The sequence below is a fragment of the Myotis lucifugus genome, unplaced genomic scaffold, assembly GCF_000147115.1.
Source record: "Myotis lucifugus unplaced genomic scaffold, Myoluc2.0 scaffold_91, whole genome shotgun sequence".
Taxonomy (NCBI): domain Eukaryota; kingdom Metazoa; phylum Chordata; class Mammalia; order Chiroptera; family Vespertilionidae; genus Myotis; species Myotis lucifugus.
The window spans coordinates 2,214,473-2,232,832 of NW_005871139.1; the positions used below are offsets into that span (position 1 = coordinate 2,214,473).

The 18,360-nt window shown below is 42.2% G+C and overlaps 1 protein-coding gene across 4 annotated transcripts in view; it reads right to left on the minus strand.

Annotated features, from left to right (window-relative positions):
- Positions 1-3,970: 3,970 nt before the first annotated feature.
- SENP1 (SUMO1/sentrin specific peptidase 1) overlaps positions 3,971-18,360 on the minus strand; it is a 49,871-nt gene continuing 35,481 nt past the window's right edge. For all 4 annotated transcript variants that reach the window (XM_014458194.2, XM_023756307.1, XM_006091485.3 and 1 more), the window contains 5 exons: positions 10,161-10,364; positions 8,932-9,011; positions 7,938-8,022; positions 7,319-7,414; positions 3,971-6,057 (listed from right to left, as the gene is read on the minus strand). In XM_014458194.2, the coding sequence (XP_014313680.1) occupies positions 5,995-6,057; positions 7,319-7,414; positions 7,938-8,022; positions 8,932-9,011; positions 10,161-10,364 (528 nt within the window). In that variant the 3' untranslated portion in view covers positions 3,971-5,994. The remainder of the gene's footprint in view (positions 6,058-7,318; positions 7,415-7,937; positions 8,023-8,931; positions 9,012-10,160; positions 10,365-18,360) is intronic.

Genomic DNA, 18,360 nt, shown 5'->3' on the forward strand with positions numbered 1-18,360 from the left:
AGGGTTTCTTCTAACTCAACACAGATAAAAATGCTTTCACCAACATAGCGGGAGATCTTTCAGAAGTTGGTGCTTTCTTATGTCTTATTCTTTGGAGAAGAGCTTTACAGGTAGAGCAGAGGGAGCATGTCTTTGAGGTTAGATTGTAAGGAAAAGGGGTGCAGGACAGGGGCAAGGAGACAAGGGATGCTGTGATCAGGGTGGGTTAGAGTCTTGACTGGTGTGTTTGGCTCAGAAGGGTTCTCTGGCCAGTTCCACAGAGAGACCCGGTTTTAAAAAGTGCCAGGGAGCCACGGATTTGCATGTTATTTGCGTTCAGGACTCAATTCCAGGTATGTGGAATGAAATGAATGAATGAACAGCATTCAGACTCCTGGTTAAGGGGTGGACTCAGGAATCCAGACCACACTGAGGATCCAATCACTGCTTCAGCTTGGATCAGGAGACACAGACCCAGGCAGAGACAGAACAAACAGTCAAAGAGACAGAGAGACAGTCATAGAGAGACAAACACCATAGAGTCTTTTCTACCAGGAGTTTCCAGTCAAAGCAAGAAAGCAAAATCCACATAATTTATTTTAAATAAATCAACTTTTCAAAACTAGGGTCTCTCTCTCTCTCTCTCTCTCTCTCTCTCTCTCTCTCTCTCTCTCTCTCACACACACACACACACACACTCACTGGCAGAGAAAGGCAACAGCATCCCTGACTCTCCACTTCTGCCTCTCCACTGCCCATCTCCAGCTTCACACTGACTGTGTGCCTCGGTATCTGCCTTCTCCATAAGGTACATTGCTTGGTGTCTTTCTGACCTCTCAAGTGTTAGACCAGGGGTCCTCAAACTACGGCCCGCCGGCCACATGCAAATACAAATATTGTATTTGTTCCCGTTTTGTTTTTTTACTTCAAAATAAGATATGTGCAGTGTGCATAGGAATTTGTTCATAGTTTTTTTTTAAACTATAGTCCGGCCCTCCAACGATCTGAGGGACAGTGAACTGGCCCCCTGTTTAAAAAGTTTGAGGACCCCTGTGTTAGACTATAAGGCCCTTGAGGACAGGTGGCTTTTATTTCCCTGGTCAAACCATCTCTTCATTCCCCCCTTCTGGGCCCCCAAGCTCGGTGCTTAAACACATGCTTATTAAACACCTAGGGTAACGGGCTCCCTAGAAGTATAAGGCAAATGCCCTCCAGGAACTTAGCTCTGGCTAATAGACTCAGTGCAGGCAGCATGTGAAACAGTCCATTTAAAGGACACGGCAGTCAGAGGGACCCACAATCTCAATGTGTAAGTGCTATACAGTATCACTGGAAATAAAAAAGATGGAGAAAACTATACATAATAGAAATATGTGGCCCTGGCCAGTGTTGTTCAGTTGGTTGGGCATTGTCCCATGTAGCAAAAGGTTGCCAGTTCGATTTCTGGTCAGGGCACATGCCTGGGTTGTAGGCTCAGTCCCCTGGGGGGTGGGAGGGCTGCAGGCGCCAGCCAATTGATGTTCTACTCTCACATCAATGTTTCTCTCCCTCTCTAACTATCAATTTTAAAATATTTTTTAAAAAGACATATATGTGGTTAGGAAAAAAAAACTTCAGTCTGCTGGGCACCCCTCATTCAGTTAATTCCTTTTATTCTGATTAGCTCCCTAGGATAGGGGCCGAGCCCTCTGAAGGGCATGCTGAACTGCTGAGCAAGGCCTGTATGTTAAGGGTGGAGTGGGGCATTAGGTTTGGGACTGGAGATGAACCGCTGGGGTCCACAGAGATGCAGCCTCACTGCAGGCTGCCATGAGTGGCCCTTCTTCCCCCAAGTCCTACAGTATTCTTTCTAAATAAATGTTTTAGTTATCCCTAACTCCTCCTGGCAGGCCAGAGAGAGAGAGAGCTTACACTCCTGGCTTGGAAAAAAAGCACCATTCACCTGCCCTCCTGGTGACATGTCTCAGTCCATTTCTGATGTCAGAGGCAGATTACAATGCAAACACCATGTGAAGTTGTTATTTTCTGATTATAAGGGCTGCAGATGCCCAGGTAAGAGATATTAAGATAACATGATCAGGGAAGGCTTCAAGGAGATGGGATTTGGGTGTGTGTGCTCTGTATTTATGAAGGGAATAAAAGAGTAATTAACCGAATGAGGGGCACCCAGCAGACTGAAGACTATGCTCCCTGGGCACACACCTCTCCCTCACGCACTTATATTCTGTGGAGGGTGGAAGGACAATCTCCAGAAATCAAGCAGTGGATGTTACTGCTCAGCTGAGAAGAGAGAAAAGTTAGCAGCTATTAGTCCCATCAGGATAAGACTGACCTGGGCCTTAACTCTAAGACCAAGCTAATGATAACATTGGCCTTAAACTTTAACCTTGAACCTCTCACCTTGACTGATTTCTATTCCAAGCGGCATTGTGGCCCTCACTAACATTTCAGAATCTTAGACTTTGACAAGACTCTAGACATCTGGTCCAACCCCTCACAGCTGGAATGATCCCTACCCTACCCCTGATGGGCAGAGAGGCAGCTCATGAATATTTCATCGAGCTTCATCTTCTAGCTCAGTTTCCTAATTTCTCTCTCAGAGGATACATGTGTAAGTTCACCCTTATCTTCATGTGTGACCAGCATGACCTCACATGCTCTTATGTTCTTCGCCACTTCCAAAGTTATGGGCTCTTAATAGAACAGATGTTAGGATTCAGCACAGGTGAAGTAAGGCTCTGGATGGAAGGAACTGGGCTGAATCTTACTTGTTCTTCCCAAAATTTTTGGATGATTTTAAGCTCTCCATAGATTGTTCTAGGAAATATGGCAACTTTGTCACAAGCTTAGCATGCAGCCTGTTTGAGTCAACAGGGCCTGATAGCCTTTCACCTCCTCTTCTAACTCTCTTGGGTGTGTGAAGTCACGGGGTGAAAGCGTCATATGCGGCTTCACCTTGACCCATGCAGATGCCACAAGGGAGAAGACAAAGCCCGAGTGTCGAGTGTCGGTCATTTCTCTCAATCTGGGAGGCATATTTGAGAGCTGGAGGGATCGCTGAGGAGAAAGACCAGAGGCTGGGACAGCAAACACACTGGGGCTCTTATCTGAACCCTCTCCCTCTCCCCACTAGAGCCTTTTATGAGCATGTAAAGCCAGGTGGTGATGGACAGGCTATGGGATGGAGCTGCTGGAAGTGCTCTTCCAGGTTATCTGTTCCCACTCAACATCACTAAAACTTGGGGCCAATATTGCTAGGAACAGTGGATAGATGCTAGTGTGATTACAGGGGCTAAAGAAAAGAGAAGTTGATATTACAGAGAAGTGTGAGGCACTTCATATATAGAAGAGTTAATTTACACAAAGTCTCCAGGTTGGATGAGGAAAAAGTACTTACATTCAACCCTAAACAGGACTCCCAGAAGCAACAATGGATCCGATAACAAATGGGATGGAACTAACCTGTGCTTCAGACCATGTTATTTCAAATGGGCTGGAATGGTCTGGCTTTCTCTGTACAGGGCCCAGGACTGACTGCTGGGCTATGGTTTCTGCTGAAGGCTTGATGTCTGGCACCTAGAGCTTATCATCCCTCAAATATTCCTTTTTTAGGGGAGGCAGGTGACCATGAGCACTGAGCCCAGGGGAAAGAGAAAAACAGGAGAAAAGAAAAGCAATAGGCTTATTTCTTTAAACAAAATATTGGAAACATGCCCTTGGCCATGGAATACAGAAATGTATTTTTCCCTCCCCTGGTCATCAAAGCCCACCCTCAAATGAAGGCAAAAGTAAGTTGCCAGACGTGGGTCCTGCTCTTGTTGCGAGCCCTCTGGAGAGAACAGCCCACTCTAACAGTCTATATTTAGGTCCCAATGAGCCATCTAGGCTACAACCTAGGTCTCAGCTCAGCTCACTCCTACCATGAAGGGTGGTCTCAGGATCACTAACTCCTCCCTGTATAAAGCTGCATTGGTCAGAAAAGGGGGCCAAGTTCAGACAGACTCAACAATATCTTATGTATTTTTCATAGTGCTTTTGTTGCAGGTTTCATTTTCTGCTATACATGGCAATAAATATTTGTTGCTTTGGTCTGTACAAAAAGTCTGCGAGGAAGGTAAAACAGATGTAATCTAAACAAACAATAAATACAGAAAACTATCTTGTTCCAAGTCCCCCGGAAATAGTGAGAGAGCCTGAAAAACGCAGGTCTTCTGAATCATCGTCCCAATCTATACCATACTGCCATGTTTCAAGTTGTCACTTAAACACATAAGTACCAGAGTCAATGTTCAGGAGTCCTGCAAAGAGGCTGCATGTCATTGCTTTCTAAAAGAGAATGTGTAAGGTCCCAGCAACTCATATATAGGAAGCTATTTATTTCCTATAGAAAACACCAAAAAAAAAAAAAAAAAAGAAGAAAAGAAAAACAAACAAAAGGTAGTTTTCCCCCCGAAAGGCAGGCAGTTATGAAAAGGGTAGAACATCTAGTTGCTGGAGTGGAAACAGTAACATTCAGTTAACAATGGAATATTTAAAAAAAATAGTTTTCTTTTCAAATTGTAACCTGCGGTAAAACATAGAAAAATGTACTAAACAAGCTTGGTATAAAACAGAGTAAAATTTTCAAATAAGCCTAGGGAGAAAGCACAATGCTGGAAGGGATGAGGTACCAGGGAAGAGGAGAAAATCTTTCATACAAAACTACCTATTACAATACAGAAAAAAGTATAAAACGTTCCTATTTTGGAACTTAAGTACAAAAATGACACTGGCATTGGATCGTTTCACTAGCTAGCCTGAGAAATTCTCAGAGGGGATGGGTGGTGCTAAAGAGAACAAAAGGAATAGCAGTTTTTCAATCTCAAGTTGATCAGTCCAAATTCCACCCATTTTCCAGTTGAAAATATCAGCTCCCTCTGTAACCTCTATCCCTAAGCCAAAGTTTATCCAGGTCTTAAAATATTCTGTTAGGAAGTCCACAAACACCCTACACATAGGGGCTGGGATCTGTGCGTGCTGGAGCTAAATTTGGAGAATGGAAATAAATCTACAGGCTAAAATGATGAACACATTCAGCCTTTAAAAAAAAAAAGCATATCCCTGTGAAATATATATATATATTTATATATATTAAATTCTCTGTGGTTAGAAACATATTTAAATGAACTAGCCACAGACCAAACTAGACTTGCATTCATCCAATGCTGGAATTTTATGCTAAAGACTGAGGTCCTTCTTCTTGGTCAGAAGTAGGCGGCAGTAAAAGTGGTGCCTTGTTGCTCCACTAACCATTCCCTGGGTGGGTCTTCCCCGTATCATGTGTTGTGAACACATGCAAACCCCTGCTTTTAAGAAAAGGACTGCCCAGGACTTTGGGGTCCACCCAGGGCTCATATATTGTGCCTCAGGAGGGAGGAAGCTACAGATAGAACAGCCTGGTACAGAAGCAGACAGATTTTACAACGGGGCATATAAATAGGAAACATCCTAGAGGAGGGACTTAGGCATGTGCCCCAAAGTCCAGTTTACAGTCACTTTCCTGACAAAACATCTTGAAAACCAAGTGTGTATGTGTGTGTGCGTGCATATGCTGGTGGTTTTTATCCCTATGTTTTTGCCCATGCCCTTTCCTACCTCTTAGTAAGGCCTAACAACAAGAGTTTTATATGAAACCAAGAGTCTTTCCAAGCTTCTCTCAGCCCCTAATTAGGGACCGAGTGAGGCTGGAGCCCTTTGAAAACAAGATGGCAGAACTGAAGAAGTGAAAAGCAGTCTCTCTCTTCAGCTTAGGGATGTCCCTCACCCCTTTCACAGCACCAGAGTTTCTTTGCAAAAATAGTATCTGAGATACAAAAGGAAAGGCAGATGTGCTTGTGAATGCATCTCGCCAGGGCCTGGTCCAGGATCAAGGGCTTTACAAGAACAGGGGTTGGGAGTGGCTGTTTCCAAGGTCTCTGGCTGTAGACAACGAAGAGCTGGTCCCACAACGTCAATGCCCGCTAACCGAGACAGTCTTCACAAGAGCTTTCGGTGGAGAATCTCCCAGACCATCCGCTTCCGGAAGTATGGCATGTGTTGCTGTAGGGACAGAGACACCCTTCATTTTCATTTCTTTAATCCAGACCCAACACTCCTTTCCACATATTCCTTTCCTCCTTGAGGTTTTCAACTATAGTCTCAGTTGCATTTTTGGTCTTTCAAATTTCTCATTCTTGATTAACATGTAATTCTTTTTCCTTTCCATTGCTTTTTCCTATTGCTATTTTCTTTTCTTTTTTAATATATATATTTTTTATTGATTTCAGAGAAGAAGGGAGAGATAGAAACATCAATGATGAGAGAATCACTGATCAGCTGCCTCCTGCACGTCCCCTACTGGGGATTGAACCCGAAACCTGGGCATGTGCCCTGACATGGAAGTGAACCGTGACCTCCTGGTTGAGATGTCAATACTCAACCATTGAGTCACACCGACCAGGCATCCACTGCTATTTTCCATTGCGGTGTCCTCAGAAGTTTTATTGGGCATTTCCAGGTATCCCCCGGCTATACCTAAATGTCTCTTAAGAATTCTGAGAATGTCTATCAAGTCCTCTACATTGAAATCTTGAGGATGTAAGATCTGAGGCCTGAAAATCTAAAAGTCACTTTTTAGAGGAAGAGTTATGGGAACTGTAAGAGTCAAGAACTATCGCCGAACCGGTTTGGCTCAGTGGATAGAGCGTCAGCCTGCGGACTCAAGGGTCCCGGGTTCGATTCCGGTCAGGGGCATGTACCTTGGTTGCAGGCACATCCCCAGTAGGGGGCGTGCAGGAGGCAACTGGTCGATCTCTCTCATCGATGTTTCTAACTCTCTATCCCTCTCCTTTCTTCTCTGTAAAAAAAAAAAAAAATCAATAAAATATATTAAAAAAAAAAAGAGTCAAGAACTATGATGGAAAAATCCAGTAAAGCTATTAATTCAAACAGAAGTAAAAAGTTAGTTTAGGTTAGCAAAACTTGAGTGCTAACAAAGTATAAAGAAACTGAAGAAAATGTGCTCTGGTCCCAGTTCTCCGTTTTTTACAGGCTTTGAAGTAGGTGGGGGAGATGGGAAGAGAAGAAGGCTCTGCTATTGCCCAGGATTCTTTGACTTCAATATGTGATATATGGAAACCCAGGATGTGATCTATTATTATCCTTCTTTGTCTTATGATGTGACAGGCAGTAACCACTGGTGTTACAAGCTACAGGCTGAAGCAGAGCCCCCTAATCAGAGCAAGTAGAGAAAAAAACACCTGGCGGGCACCTGGAGACAGGGTGGACAGAGAGCTCCCTAACCCCTGAGGCCTCAGCTCACCTGTGTGAAGTTGATTGGTCTGTCTTTGGTAATGCAGTCAGCATATTTGCAGGCAAACATCCCACAATCACTTCCATTCATCTGCTGTGGAATTTCCTAAAAGACCAAAAACAATGAAAAGGTAACATCTTTCCAAGGTTCCTTCCTTCTTGTTAGACTATAAATAAGAACCAAAGCAGATAAATTTTACAGGTTTCCCTGAATTTTGAAGAGATGACCCCTCGTTCCCCACTCAGAACAACACAGGCTCAGAGAAAAAATAGAGCTTCTCGGGCCTGTGGACTTCATATTAACCACATAGGAAACTATCTCAGACTTCCTTGGCACCTAAGGGTGTAAAATCTGGTCCCTCCCAGTAGGGCCAAACAATCAGCAAACACATCTTATAGGAGTGAAAAGCTTAGCAAAATAGCCGGGCATTTAGAAAACCTAGCTCTACATAAGAAACACATTACCAGTTTTCCCACAAATAGCTTTCTCTATCTTCCCCAAGGAACAAAACCACCAAGCTGTAGTCAGGACAGACACTAAGAAGCTCCCTGGGAATCAAACAGTAATACCTTTTCCTTCCCAACCACTCCCATGTCAGGAACTTTTATCTCATCAAGATCAAATGTACCTGGCTTTTCTTGCTGAAGAGCTGCCAGCCATTGGTGTCAAACTCTTTCCTTTTCTTGTCAATGCTCTCCTGCTTTAGGTATTGCCTAAAGGTATTGGGAGAGAATGAGATGAGCTGTGGAGAACATGGATGACCGCTGCCACCCAAAGAATGGAGCAGACAACCCTTAGGAAGAGTTTTCATATATGCTTCTGAGAAAAAACAGTATACAATGTTGGGTGGGGGTATCTTTACACTGCTAAACCTCCTTTGGGACTCCCACAATTCATGCCTACCCTGTCCACCCAAGAGAAATATGATGTTTCTCTGATACCCAGGGTTCCTTCTATCTACTGTTCCTCCTGAGGAACGAGTTTTGATTCATTTCCTTGGTTTATATGGTCCTTTCAAACTCAATCTAATGGAAGAAGAATGTTTCTCTAGCAACATCAAACTATTTATTTACTATTAGTCTTGAGTCTCCTGTGCAAAAATTCAATCCAAGCCAACAATATGTTGAGTATACACCTCATATGGAGCATTCTTCATAAGTGCAACCTGCTCACCATTCTGGAACCTATCTACCAGAGTGGTACAGGGAGGAATAAGCATTTTGGAAAGAGAAACAGATAGGGTATAAACAGATTTGCATTCTGGTTCCCAGTTAAGCCACTATCTAGTAGGACCTGGGCAAATAAAAATTACTCTGTGGGTTTGGTATCTTCATCTGTAATATTAGGAGGTTGGATTAGATGATTTCTAAATAGTTTCTCTAACTATATGTACATACCCACTCTATATTTTAGTGCACTAGGACAGTAATTGTCCCCATTAGGGCATATATTTGGTATTAGTACATTATTAAACTTTACTTAGATGTAAAATATCCATTCTTACTTAATATGAAAATTTCCTTTATTAATTAGTTCACTGAAGGTATAAAATAACTGAGTTCAATAGCTGGAAGACAATATATACCGACACCATACTCTTCCGTCCTCAACTCCTTACTTACAAAAGGATCCTGCAGGCTTCGTTGTTTATCCCACCCATAGAGTCGTAATAGGTAATATTCTTCTTTCTAAAGTCCACAACCTAGGAATAAAAAAAAAAAAAATCTGTGTTTATAAAGTGAAGAAGACTGCTTTCTCAGCTCTTCCCTTCCCTGGAACCTTTTGCCAGATTTCCTGTGAAATCATAACATGTATGATTGATACTGTGCATCACACCATGCTTAATCAGCAGAAGACAGAAGAATACAGAACTACAGTGGGGGCTGATCAACTGCTGACCCCATTAATTGCCCTAAAACCTTTTTCTGTATTTAGGGTCCCCATCCACAATGTGGGCAACAATGAAGACACAACATGTTCTTCAGAGAATGTAAGTTCACTGAAGTCATTTCCACAGTTTCAGAAAGATGATAATAGATTATGGGTGTCATTTCTTTACCTGGAGAATTTCCTTTGGCTTTATGTTTTTAAAATGTAATTCAAAAAAAGACTGTGAAATAACTCTCATACTTTCATTAATTCGCTAAGCCATGTTCTCAGAGTCATAAAAAATATTCAATTACCAAGTATGCAAGGCCAAGTCATGATTAGGCAGAAAATAATGGCCACGGGATCTGAACTGGCAGCATCATTAGGAAGTCACTTTTTATACAGGTTTGATAAATTGAGCTAAATTTTATTTTGATTCTCTTGCCTTGTAGTTTATTGATGTCCTTAAAAAGAGTTCCAAAATTGTCAAGCATGATCTAAGTACAAGTGAAGGAAATAAAAAATTAAACTAAAAAAAAAAAAAAATTCCTCTGCAGGAGGGAATTCTTTTTGTTTAGGAAAATACCTTAAAGACACATGTAGCTTTTTAAAAGATGGGACAGAGCCTGAAAAGACAGATGCAGTGCAGAAATTACTGAATTGCTCTGCATAATAAAGAGAATGGGAGTGTAAAAATTTAAAAAGTCACTTTTTCTCTCCATGCTTTTGCCTTGAGGCTGCTTAGACTTATAATTCCTTTTTAAATATTTCCAGAAAAGGAAATTCCACAGCTTTCTTCAAAGTCTAAGTATCTCTCACTCTTAACAGAAAGTTCATTGATCTATCCAATTTCTAGCCAACTAAATACTACTGTTCTCTCAATCATTCAGTGAAGAAGTAGAACTAATACTCACTATTCTCTGTGTATTCTATAATTATATAAATTCTTTTAAAATTTTACCAAAAACAAGTGGGTACTCACAGCAAGACACCAGTGCACTCCCAGGTGAATGGGCACCAAAAGAATGTCAACAGAAAATACATCCACTTTCTTTGTCCAGCGTTTCACAGCCTGGTAACCAGCTGTTTTTAACTTAGTAAAAAAAAAGGTATTAAATGCATGTACACTTGGCAATCCCTTCTCTTTACTTCGCTCCATCAGCATATTCATGTAGAAATTGATGATCTGTGGGAAGAAATTATATGTATGTATTAAATCAGGCCTTTCATAATAATTGTTATATGAAGGAAAAGCAGTGTTGTATTGTACAACATATGCTATTGTTTCCTAATTAACTCAATTAAGACTTTAACATGCAATAGCCTCATGTCCCTATATTGAATTCTGACTAGAAGGGAGGCTATAAACAGTGAGGTGGTTATAAACAGTGAAAACAAAAAGCTGAAGTTATATATATATATATATATAATGGAGTTGGGGATACATATGGGCAGATGCTGGCCAGAAGACAGGATTGGGTCAAATCTGTTAACAAGGTTAAGACCAACAGTTCAGTTCTTAGACGTGGGTCACCTGTTTTTACACAAAGATAGAAAACTTTGGTTCAATGCTAAAGATTGTCTTTTAGCCTTTAAGCTAGCTTGCAGAGGCAAACTGTTTTGGTTTCAAGCAGACCTGAATAAGAGGATAAATCATCAATTATACTGGACAAAACACTTACAAAATGACAGTAGTTGAGCAATGTTACCTTTTATAGAGGCACACTTGAATATAGTATAAAAACCAATATAACATAAGACCTGGAAGTACAGTTACACACCAAAGAGGAAAGTTCTCCCCAGAATCTGTATGGTTAGCTTTCTCATTTTTGTTGATTCCATTTATGCCTTCAATGTCAAGTATGAATGAAAGAAATTAAAATGCTTGAACAGGAAATATGTGATTCTTTCTATTAATGAAGCAATGTGTTCTCTAATTGTGACTATGTTGTCTATGGTTCCTTGAGGTCCAGGGCTCCTTGGTACTAAAGCTTGTAAGTTACTGGGCCAGAAGTTACTGCATACTTACTTTATGTGGTCAGATGAGGCCAGGCCAGTGTCTGTCAACTGCAAGGAATGAATGGGCTAACTGATCCACAGCTTGGAAATATGACTAAGAAAACAGGCATGTTTTTCAGAATGCTTTTTGGGGAATGGGAAAATGCCCCGGTCCTTTGACAAATATTTACACATTAGGATGCCAGAGCAATGAGCTACTGCCCAACAGTAGGCACCTACATACCGGGCAGGCAGCAGGGACCACTGCCAGGAACACACCAGAGCATGGTCTAGACTAGAGAAAGGGCCTATAGATGAGGATGCCTAGGCAGTTGCAGGGAAACCACACTTGCCATGAGGCAGAACTGGAGGCAGGAGGGAGAGGGGATGACTAGGGTTGAAGAAAGACACTGTTCTGCCTACATCTCTGAAGACTGAGCAATGGGCCCAGCAGGCCGAGAGAGCTTAGGTTGTGGCTAATTCTCTGTCTAGTGTGATTCCCAATAGATAATTGGAACTCAGTTATTTTAAATAATGATAATGAATTGAGACACAATTAGGATTATAGCTTTCTCAATCTAGATTTCCTATATAATTCTGCCCCCAAGGACAATGGTGCTAATGATGCTTATAGGAATGAAGGCAGCCAGGAACACAGAAGGGTCTGCCCAGCAAGCACAGATTAGGCTATAAATAGGCTATAAACTACATTATCTAATGAGAGAAAACCAGCAAGAAGGGACTGATTCCTCTGGCATTCTACCCACCCCACAATATTAGCCATGTTATGACACTAAATCCTTCAGTCTAAGGGGTGAAGTGAATAGGCAGATGACCTGCCAGTCATTGTAAGCCAACCTTCTATGGGGCAGGCAAGTTACATATTTGAGGCAATAACGACTCAAGGGAAAGGTGGAAGGAATCAGACAGAGATAAAGACAGCCAAGCAAATGAAAGCCATGGAGATATTTCTTCCCCAGGTGCCCATAATTGTGACCTTTGGGATAATTACCCTGAAGTAAAAAAGTATGACATAAATGAATGTCAAGCTACATATGACTATCCTATTTTTTAGGAGGAAAGAATGCTACAGACCAATGAAGTTTAGCTGGACTTACACTGCCTGAGTTGTTTGGGGTTCTTTTGTGTGTGTGTGTTTCTTTTGAAAGAGTGAACTATAGACCAACCCCTCCAAACAGAAACAAAGACCTAGCAATCAGGATACCTAACACCATCTGTTTCCTTTAAGAATCCCTCTTCCACTGCTTTAGCTCTGCCTCCAACCGACATTTCTCCACTGAGAGGAAAATGGCCTCCTCCAAAGTCAGCTTATTAATTAGCTCTAAGAAGTGATGTGGGTTCTTTTTCATTTCTCTTGTATCCCAGGAGGAGGGAGTGTGGTGGCCTCGATGTTCCCTCCCATTATCTGAAAATGTATAATCTGACATCTGAGGCAGAATTTAGATTCAAGTTTCTCTCCTTGGTTTTTCAGCTATTACTCTGTCCAAATGAAGAAAATTGTCATAGTTCAGCCAAGACACAATCATACCAAAAAAAACAAGCTAGGAATTAGAGAACAAAAAGAATCCTACATGTCATCTCACAGAGGAGGGCTGAAGATGAAGGAGAAAGAAATGAGAGAAGGGATCACAGTACTTAAGATGAAAAAGAAGCAGTGATGGTCAGAGTATTTGCTTATATTTTGTGAAGACAAGGGTTCCTTCCCTCCCATGGAGAGAGCCTTTCTACACACAAGACTCTCTTAGCTCCAGAAGATCTTCAATTGCCTTTGAAATAAGGGGCTAAAAGCAGCAAATCAGCCCTGTGCCTACTGTTTGTCTTGCCAATATATCAACATCTGAGGACGACAGCCAGTGTTAGTCCACTTGTCACTCTTTTTGGGACCCACACTTGCCTCTGCTCGCTATGGCTCCTGGTGCCTAAGGAGCTGCCCTTCCTGCTGCCTTCACAGCCTTGGCCATGAGCGCCTGCTTGTCTATGCAGTCCTGTTTGGGGGTGGGATGGTTGTTTATAGTGTCTTGTTCCTTTGTGATTTTATTTGAAGAGCAGCCAGGATAAAGCCCAAAAAAAGCTTCTCTTTCAAAGAAAAGCCTACAATGTTTTCAAACTAAGGACTCAATCTTTTTCCTGTATGTTACCACAATGACATAAATGGCCACAGCTATTTGTATCTTCCTTTGGCCCACTAAACCAGCCAAGCTATTGTTTTCGCATGCATTTAGAAGTAAAACATCTCACTAACAGTAAAACCTTGACTTTTAACCCCTTCCCAATGTTACATTCTGAAACCCTCAAATTGGCTTAGGAAAAAAATGTTCTAAAAGTTCTGGGCATGACAGTGTTCCTGAGCAGAGATCAAGATAACTTTTAGGGGAAACAAAGCTGTTTTTCCTACTTTACCTCTCCTAGATTTTTCACCTTGGTCTTCCAATCCTGATTTTTATTTTATTTTTTTTATTAATCCTCACCCAAGGTTATTTTTTCCATTGATTTTAAAGAGTTGGGAGGGAGGGCCCTAGCTGGTTTGGCTCAGTGGATAGTGTCTGCCTGTGGACCAAAAGGTCCCGGGTTCGATTTTGGCCAAAGGCACAAGCCTGGGTGTGGGCTCGATCCCCAGTAGGGGGTGTGCAGAAGGCCTCTCTCACTTATGTTTCTCTCTCTCTCCCTCCCTGAAATCAATAAAAGAAATATATATATAAGAGAGAGAGAATTGGGAGGGAGGGAAGGGAGAGAGAGAAACATTGATGCAAGGCAGATACATCAATTGGTTGCCTTCCGCACACACCCCGACTTGGGGCCGGGGATTGACCTGCAATTCAGTTACTTGCCCTTGACCAGGATCGAACCTGCAACCCTTCAGTGTGCGGGCCGATGCTCTAATGCAGTGATGGCGAACCTTTTGAGCTCCGCATGTCAGCATTGTGAAAAACCCTAACTTAACTCTGGTGCCGTGTTACATATAGAAATTTTTTGATATTTGCAACCATAGTAAAACAAAGACTTACATTTTTGTTATTTATTTTATATATTTAAATGCCATTTAACAAAGAAAAATCAACCAAAAAAATGAGTTTGCGTGTCACCTCTGACACACGTGTCATAGGTTCGCCATCACTGCTCTAATGACTGAGCAACAGGGGCCTGGGACTATTCTGATCTTTAAATTAAACCTATCCTAGCCAACCACAAAGCCCAAAAGACTAACCAAGCAGCAACACCTGAATATCATGAGTCAGAAGGTCATTCACGCCTAAGATTTAACCTAATAATATTATTAAAACCAAAAAGGCAGACTTCGCGTAAAGTTCTGTGTATTGCATCCCTCATTGTGAACATGTGCCCCATTTTTTTCTCACATGGAAATTTAAGCAACAAATTATTATAATTACTTGCTAAAGTTTTAGAGAAAGGTAGGCAATATCAATTTTTATGGAGTCATGATAACTGTAATTACAATTCTCCGTATTACCCACATAAGTCCTTGGTTAATTAAAAGGACTAGGTCTATTAAGAAATACTTTAAAGAAGTAAACTATAATGATATTAAATCTTGCAAAAGAAGACTGAGAGTTCACAACTGAGATAAGTATCTATAATAATAAAAGCATAATATGCAAATTGACCGAACAACCAAACAGCAGAATGACCATCCAGACGACCTTCTGGTCGACCATGCGATGACACGCACTGGCGCCAGGCCAGCCAAGGCGGGTGTGATGCGATTGGTCGGGGGGCCCCACCATTGCCCCATGATCGCCGTACAGGGGGAGGCCCAGGCCACCGGGGCGATCGATAAGTCGGGGGGGGGGGGCTCCATGATCGCCCCAAAGAGGGAGGCCCAGGCTACCCCGCAGTGGGTGGGCGGGGCCTCCTCCTTCGCCCCAGTCTACCTGGCCATTGGCGCTGTGGCAGGTAGCCTGGGCCTCCCTCTGCTGGGGCGATCCATCACGGAGCCCAGCTGGGTGGGCAGGGTCTACCTCTTTGGTGTGATCAATTGCGGGGCTCCCGGACTGTGAGAGAGCACAGGCCAGGCTGAGGGGCCCCCCACTCCCCCAGTGCATGAATTTTGTGCTCCAGGCCTCTAGTTTTTAAATGAATACAAATACTTAAGAAAACCTACTAATTCCCCATCAGAATGTTAGTTTCTAACAGGCAATAACTTTGAAAGCCTGAGAAGTAAGGTACTTAAAAAATGGTGCTTTTTAAAATGGTTCTCATCATCATTGTGGACATGTGACTTGGCACCTGCTTTTAAGGTTACCATTATTCTGAACTCAGAAGACAAGTACTCCCTACAAGTTATAGGTAGGCTTGACAGAGATAAAGTAGACAAAGAATATTTCCTTCCCCTCATTGCTTCTAAATAATGTAATTTCCATTAACTTTGCTTGCTAAAAATCCAGCCTCTGAGGGGACCAGGGAATGGAAAATATGTCCTGGTGAATGCTGCCTCTGTAAGGGACCTCACTGAGGTAACTGCCATAGTAAAATAGCAAGAACTTAGCTCATAGCCTACTCATTGCTGCCCCCTAGAAGGTTTTGCATAATCTACAACAAACAGGTCACATTCCTGTAGAATAATTGACCCCTTCCCACTTAGCAGTGGCAGGCAAAAAATGGTAGGAGACCAGAGGTTAATGACTCCAAATCAAAAACACTTAATTGGTGGATACTTTTGACTGTCCTTGATTTTCATTTTGCCTTTTGATCTGGTAAGCCTTTTTTTTCTTCTCTATTTGTTCCAATGTTTTAATATCACTATTTTGAGCCAAAAGAAGCAAAGGTGGCATGGCCCATGTGGCTCAGTGGTTGAGCGTCAACCCATGAACCAAAAGTTTGTCACTGATTCCATTCCTGATTAGGCTACATGCCCAGGTTGTGGGCTCAATCCCCATTAAGGGGCATGCAGAAAGCATAATCAATGATCAATGATTCTCTCTCATCACTGATGTTTCTATCTCTCTCTCTCTCCCTTCCTCTCTGAAATCAATAAAAAAATATATATATTTTTTAAAAGAAGCAAAGGTGGTTTTCCCTAAAGCCCATAAAGCAGTGGTTCTCAACCTTCCTAATGCCGCGACTCTTTAATACAGTTCCACATGTTGTGGTGACCCCCAACCATAAAATTACTTTCGTTGCCACTTCATAACTGTAATTTTACTACTGTTATGAATTGTAATGTAAATATCTGATATGCAGAATGTATTTTCAGGGGTCGCGACCCACAGGTTGAGAACCACTGCAAAGCAGTATCAAACCATACATTCCTTACTATTCTTGGTCAAAGATATTATTCAGAAATTGATGAAAATTTGTATCTTATAAATTCACAGAGGCAAAGAGAAAAGGGCCAGTCCAGCTGGCTCCAGAAAAAAATTAACATGCTGGGCATGACATATGGCTCTCAAACTCCATACATCTAATCCTAAAACAGGATCCAATTTAAGATTCTGAGGCAATATGATATAACTAGAGGCTCGGTGCACAAAACTTTGTGCACTGGTGGAGGGGGGTGTCCCTCAGCCTGACCTGTGCCCTCTCACAGTCTGGGACCCCTCGGGAGATAACCACCTGCTGGCTTAGGCCCGCTCCCCGGGTGGCAGATGGCAGGCCCAGATCCCGTGCTGGGTCGCAGATGGCAGGCCCTCTGCCTCGCCACCCCGCCCCGCTGCCCGCCGCACATGGCAGGCCCAGCAGGCGGCGGGGCGGATGGTGATTCGCCGCGTCCTGCCCCACCGGCCGCTGGGCTGCACACAGGGACAGCAGGCCTGGCAGGCGGTGGGGTGGGCGGATCGCACTGTGCCGCCCTGCCTGCAGTATGCAAATTTAACGGCCATCTTTGTTGGGTTAATTTGCATACTCTTCTGATTGGCTGATAGGCGTAGTGAAGGTACAGTCAATTAACATCTTTGTCTTTTATTAGTGTAGATATATGCTTAGGTCTGAATCCTGGCTCTGATATTTACTAGCCATATAACCCCACAAGTTTCTTAATCTTTCTATACTTTGTTCCTTCATCTATCAAATAGAGATGATAAAATAATAAACTCCAAGGGTTGTGGTGGCCATTACATGAGCAGAAAGCATAAAACACTTAGAACAGTGCCTACATGAGGCAAATAGATGTTAACCAATATTATTATTTGGAAAGTCCTTAGTATACAAGACAAGGATACACGTATGTAGACTATCCAGTGCTTTCTATTCTGAGTATCTAAAAATCCTCCATAGTTGTGAAGCTTAAATATACCCCAAAATATCAGTCAGGGATGCTGCTAGTGAGCCTAAGAAAGGGGGCAGGGACTTAGGAAAAAAGCAAACTATTTTCTTCTTTTGCTATGAAATATCCTTCTGAAATAAAACAAGCACCTCCAGGTATAGAAATAGGACAGATCAGTTTAAAGACTATAATGTAATATATTTACTTAAAATAATCTGAACTCTCAAAAGCTGAGAGCCATAACATTTTTTAACCAATATATCAAATATTTAATAATATAACTTTTTAAAAAATGTCAGTTTTAAAATTAGGCCATTTTGGAAAGCTTATATATAATAACCTCAGTGACAAAAAACAAGTAGAGATAGAAGGGGAAGTAGCAATGGATTCCTAGATGGAAACCATTCCTTCATGCTACAACATAGTCAGCTATTAAGTATTTTCTCTGAAGATGTGAGCTGCCTTAAAGACAGAAACAATACGAATGAGTGAATGTCCTCTCCCTCAGTGTACAAACTGTCAATATATAAAAAGGTAAATGAGCTCTTCTCAGACTTTAAAGTACATAAAAATCATCTGAGATTTTTTTTAAATGCATATCTCTACCACACTGCTTCATACTTATTCAGGAGAACTGAGAATTGTGACAGTTGATTCTGATCCAGGTCATCCAAGGACCAAACTTTGAGACTCAAACAGTGTGATAATGCCTTTATTTAATTTCCACTTACTATCCTATATAATAAAAGTATAATATGCAAATCAACCAAACAGGGGAATGACCAGTTGCTATGATGCGCACTGACCACCAGGGGGCAGACGCTCAACACAGGAGCTGCCCCCTGGTGGTCAGTGCACTCCTACAGGGGGAGTGCTGCTGAGCCAGAAGCTGGGCTCACGGCTGGCAAGCGCAGTGGCAATGGCGGGAGCCTCTCCCATCTTC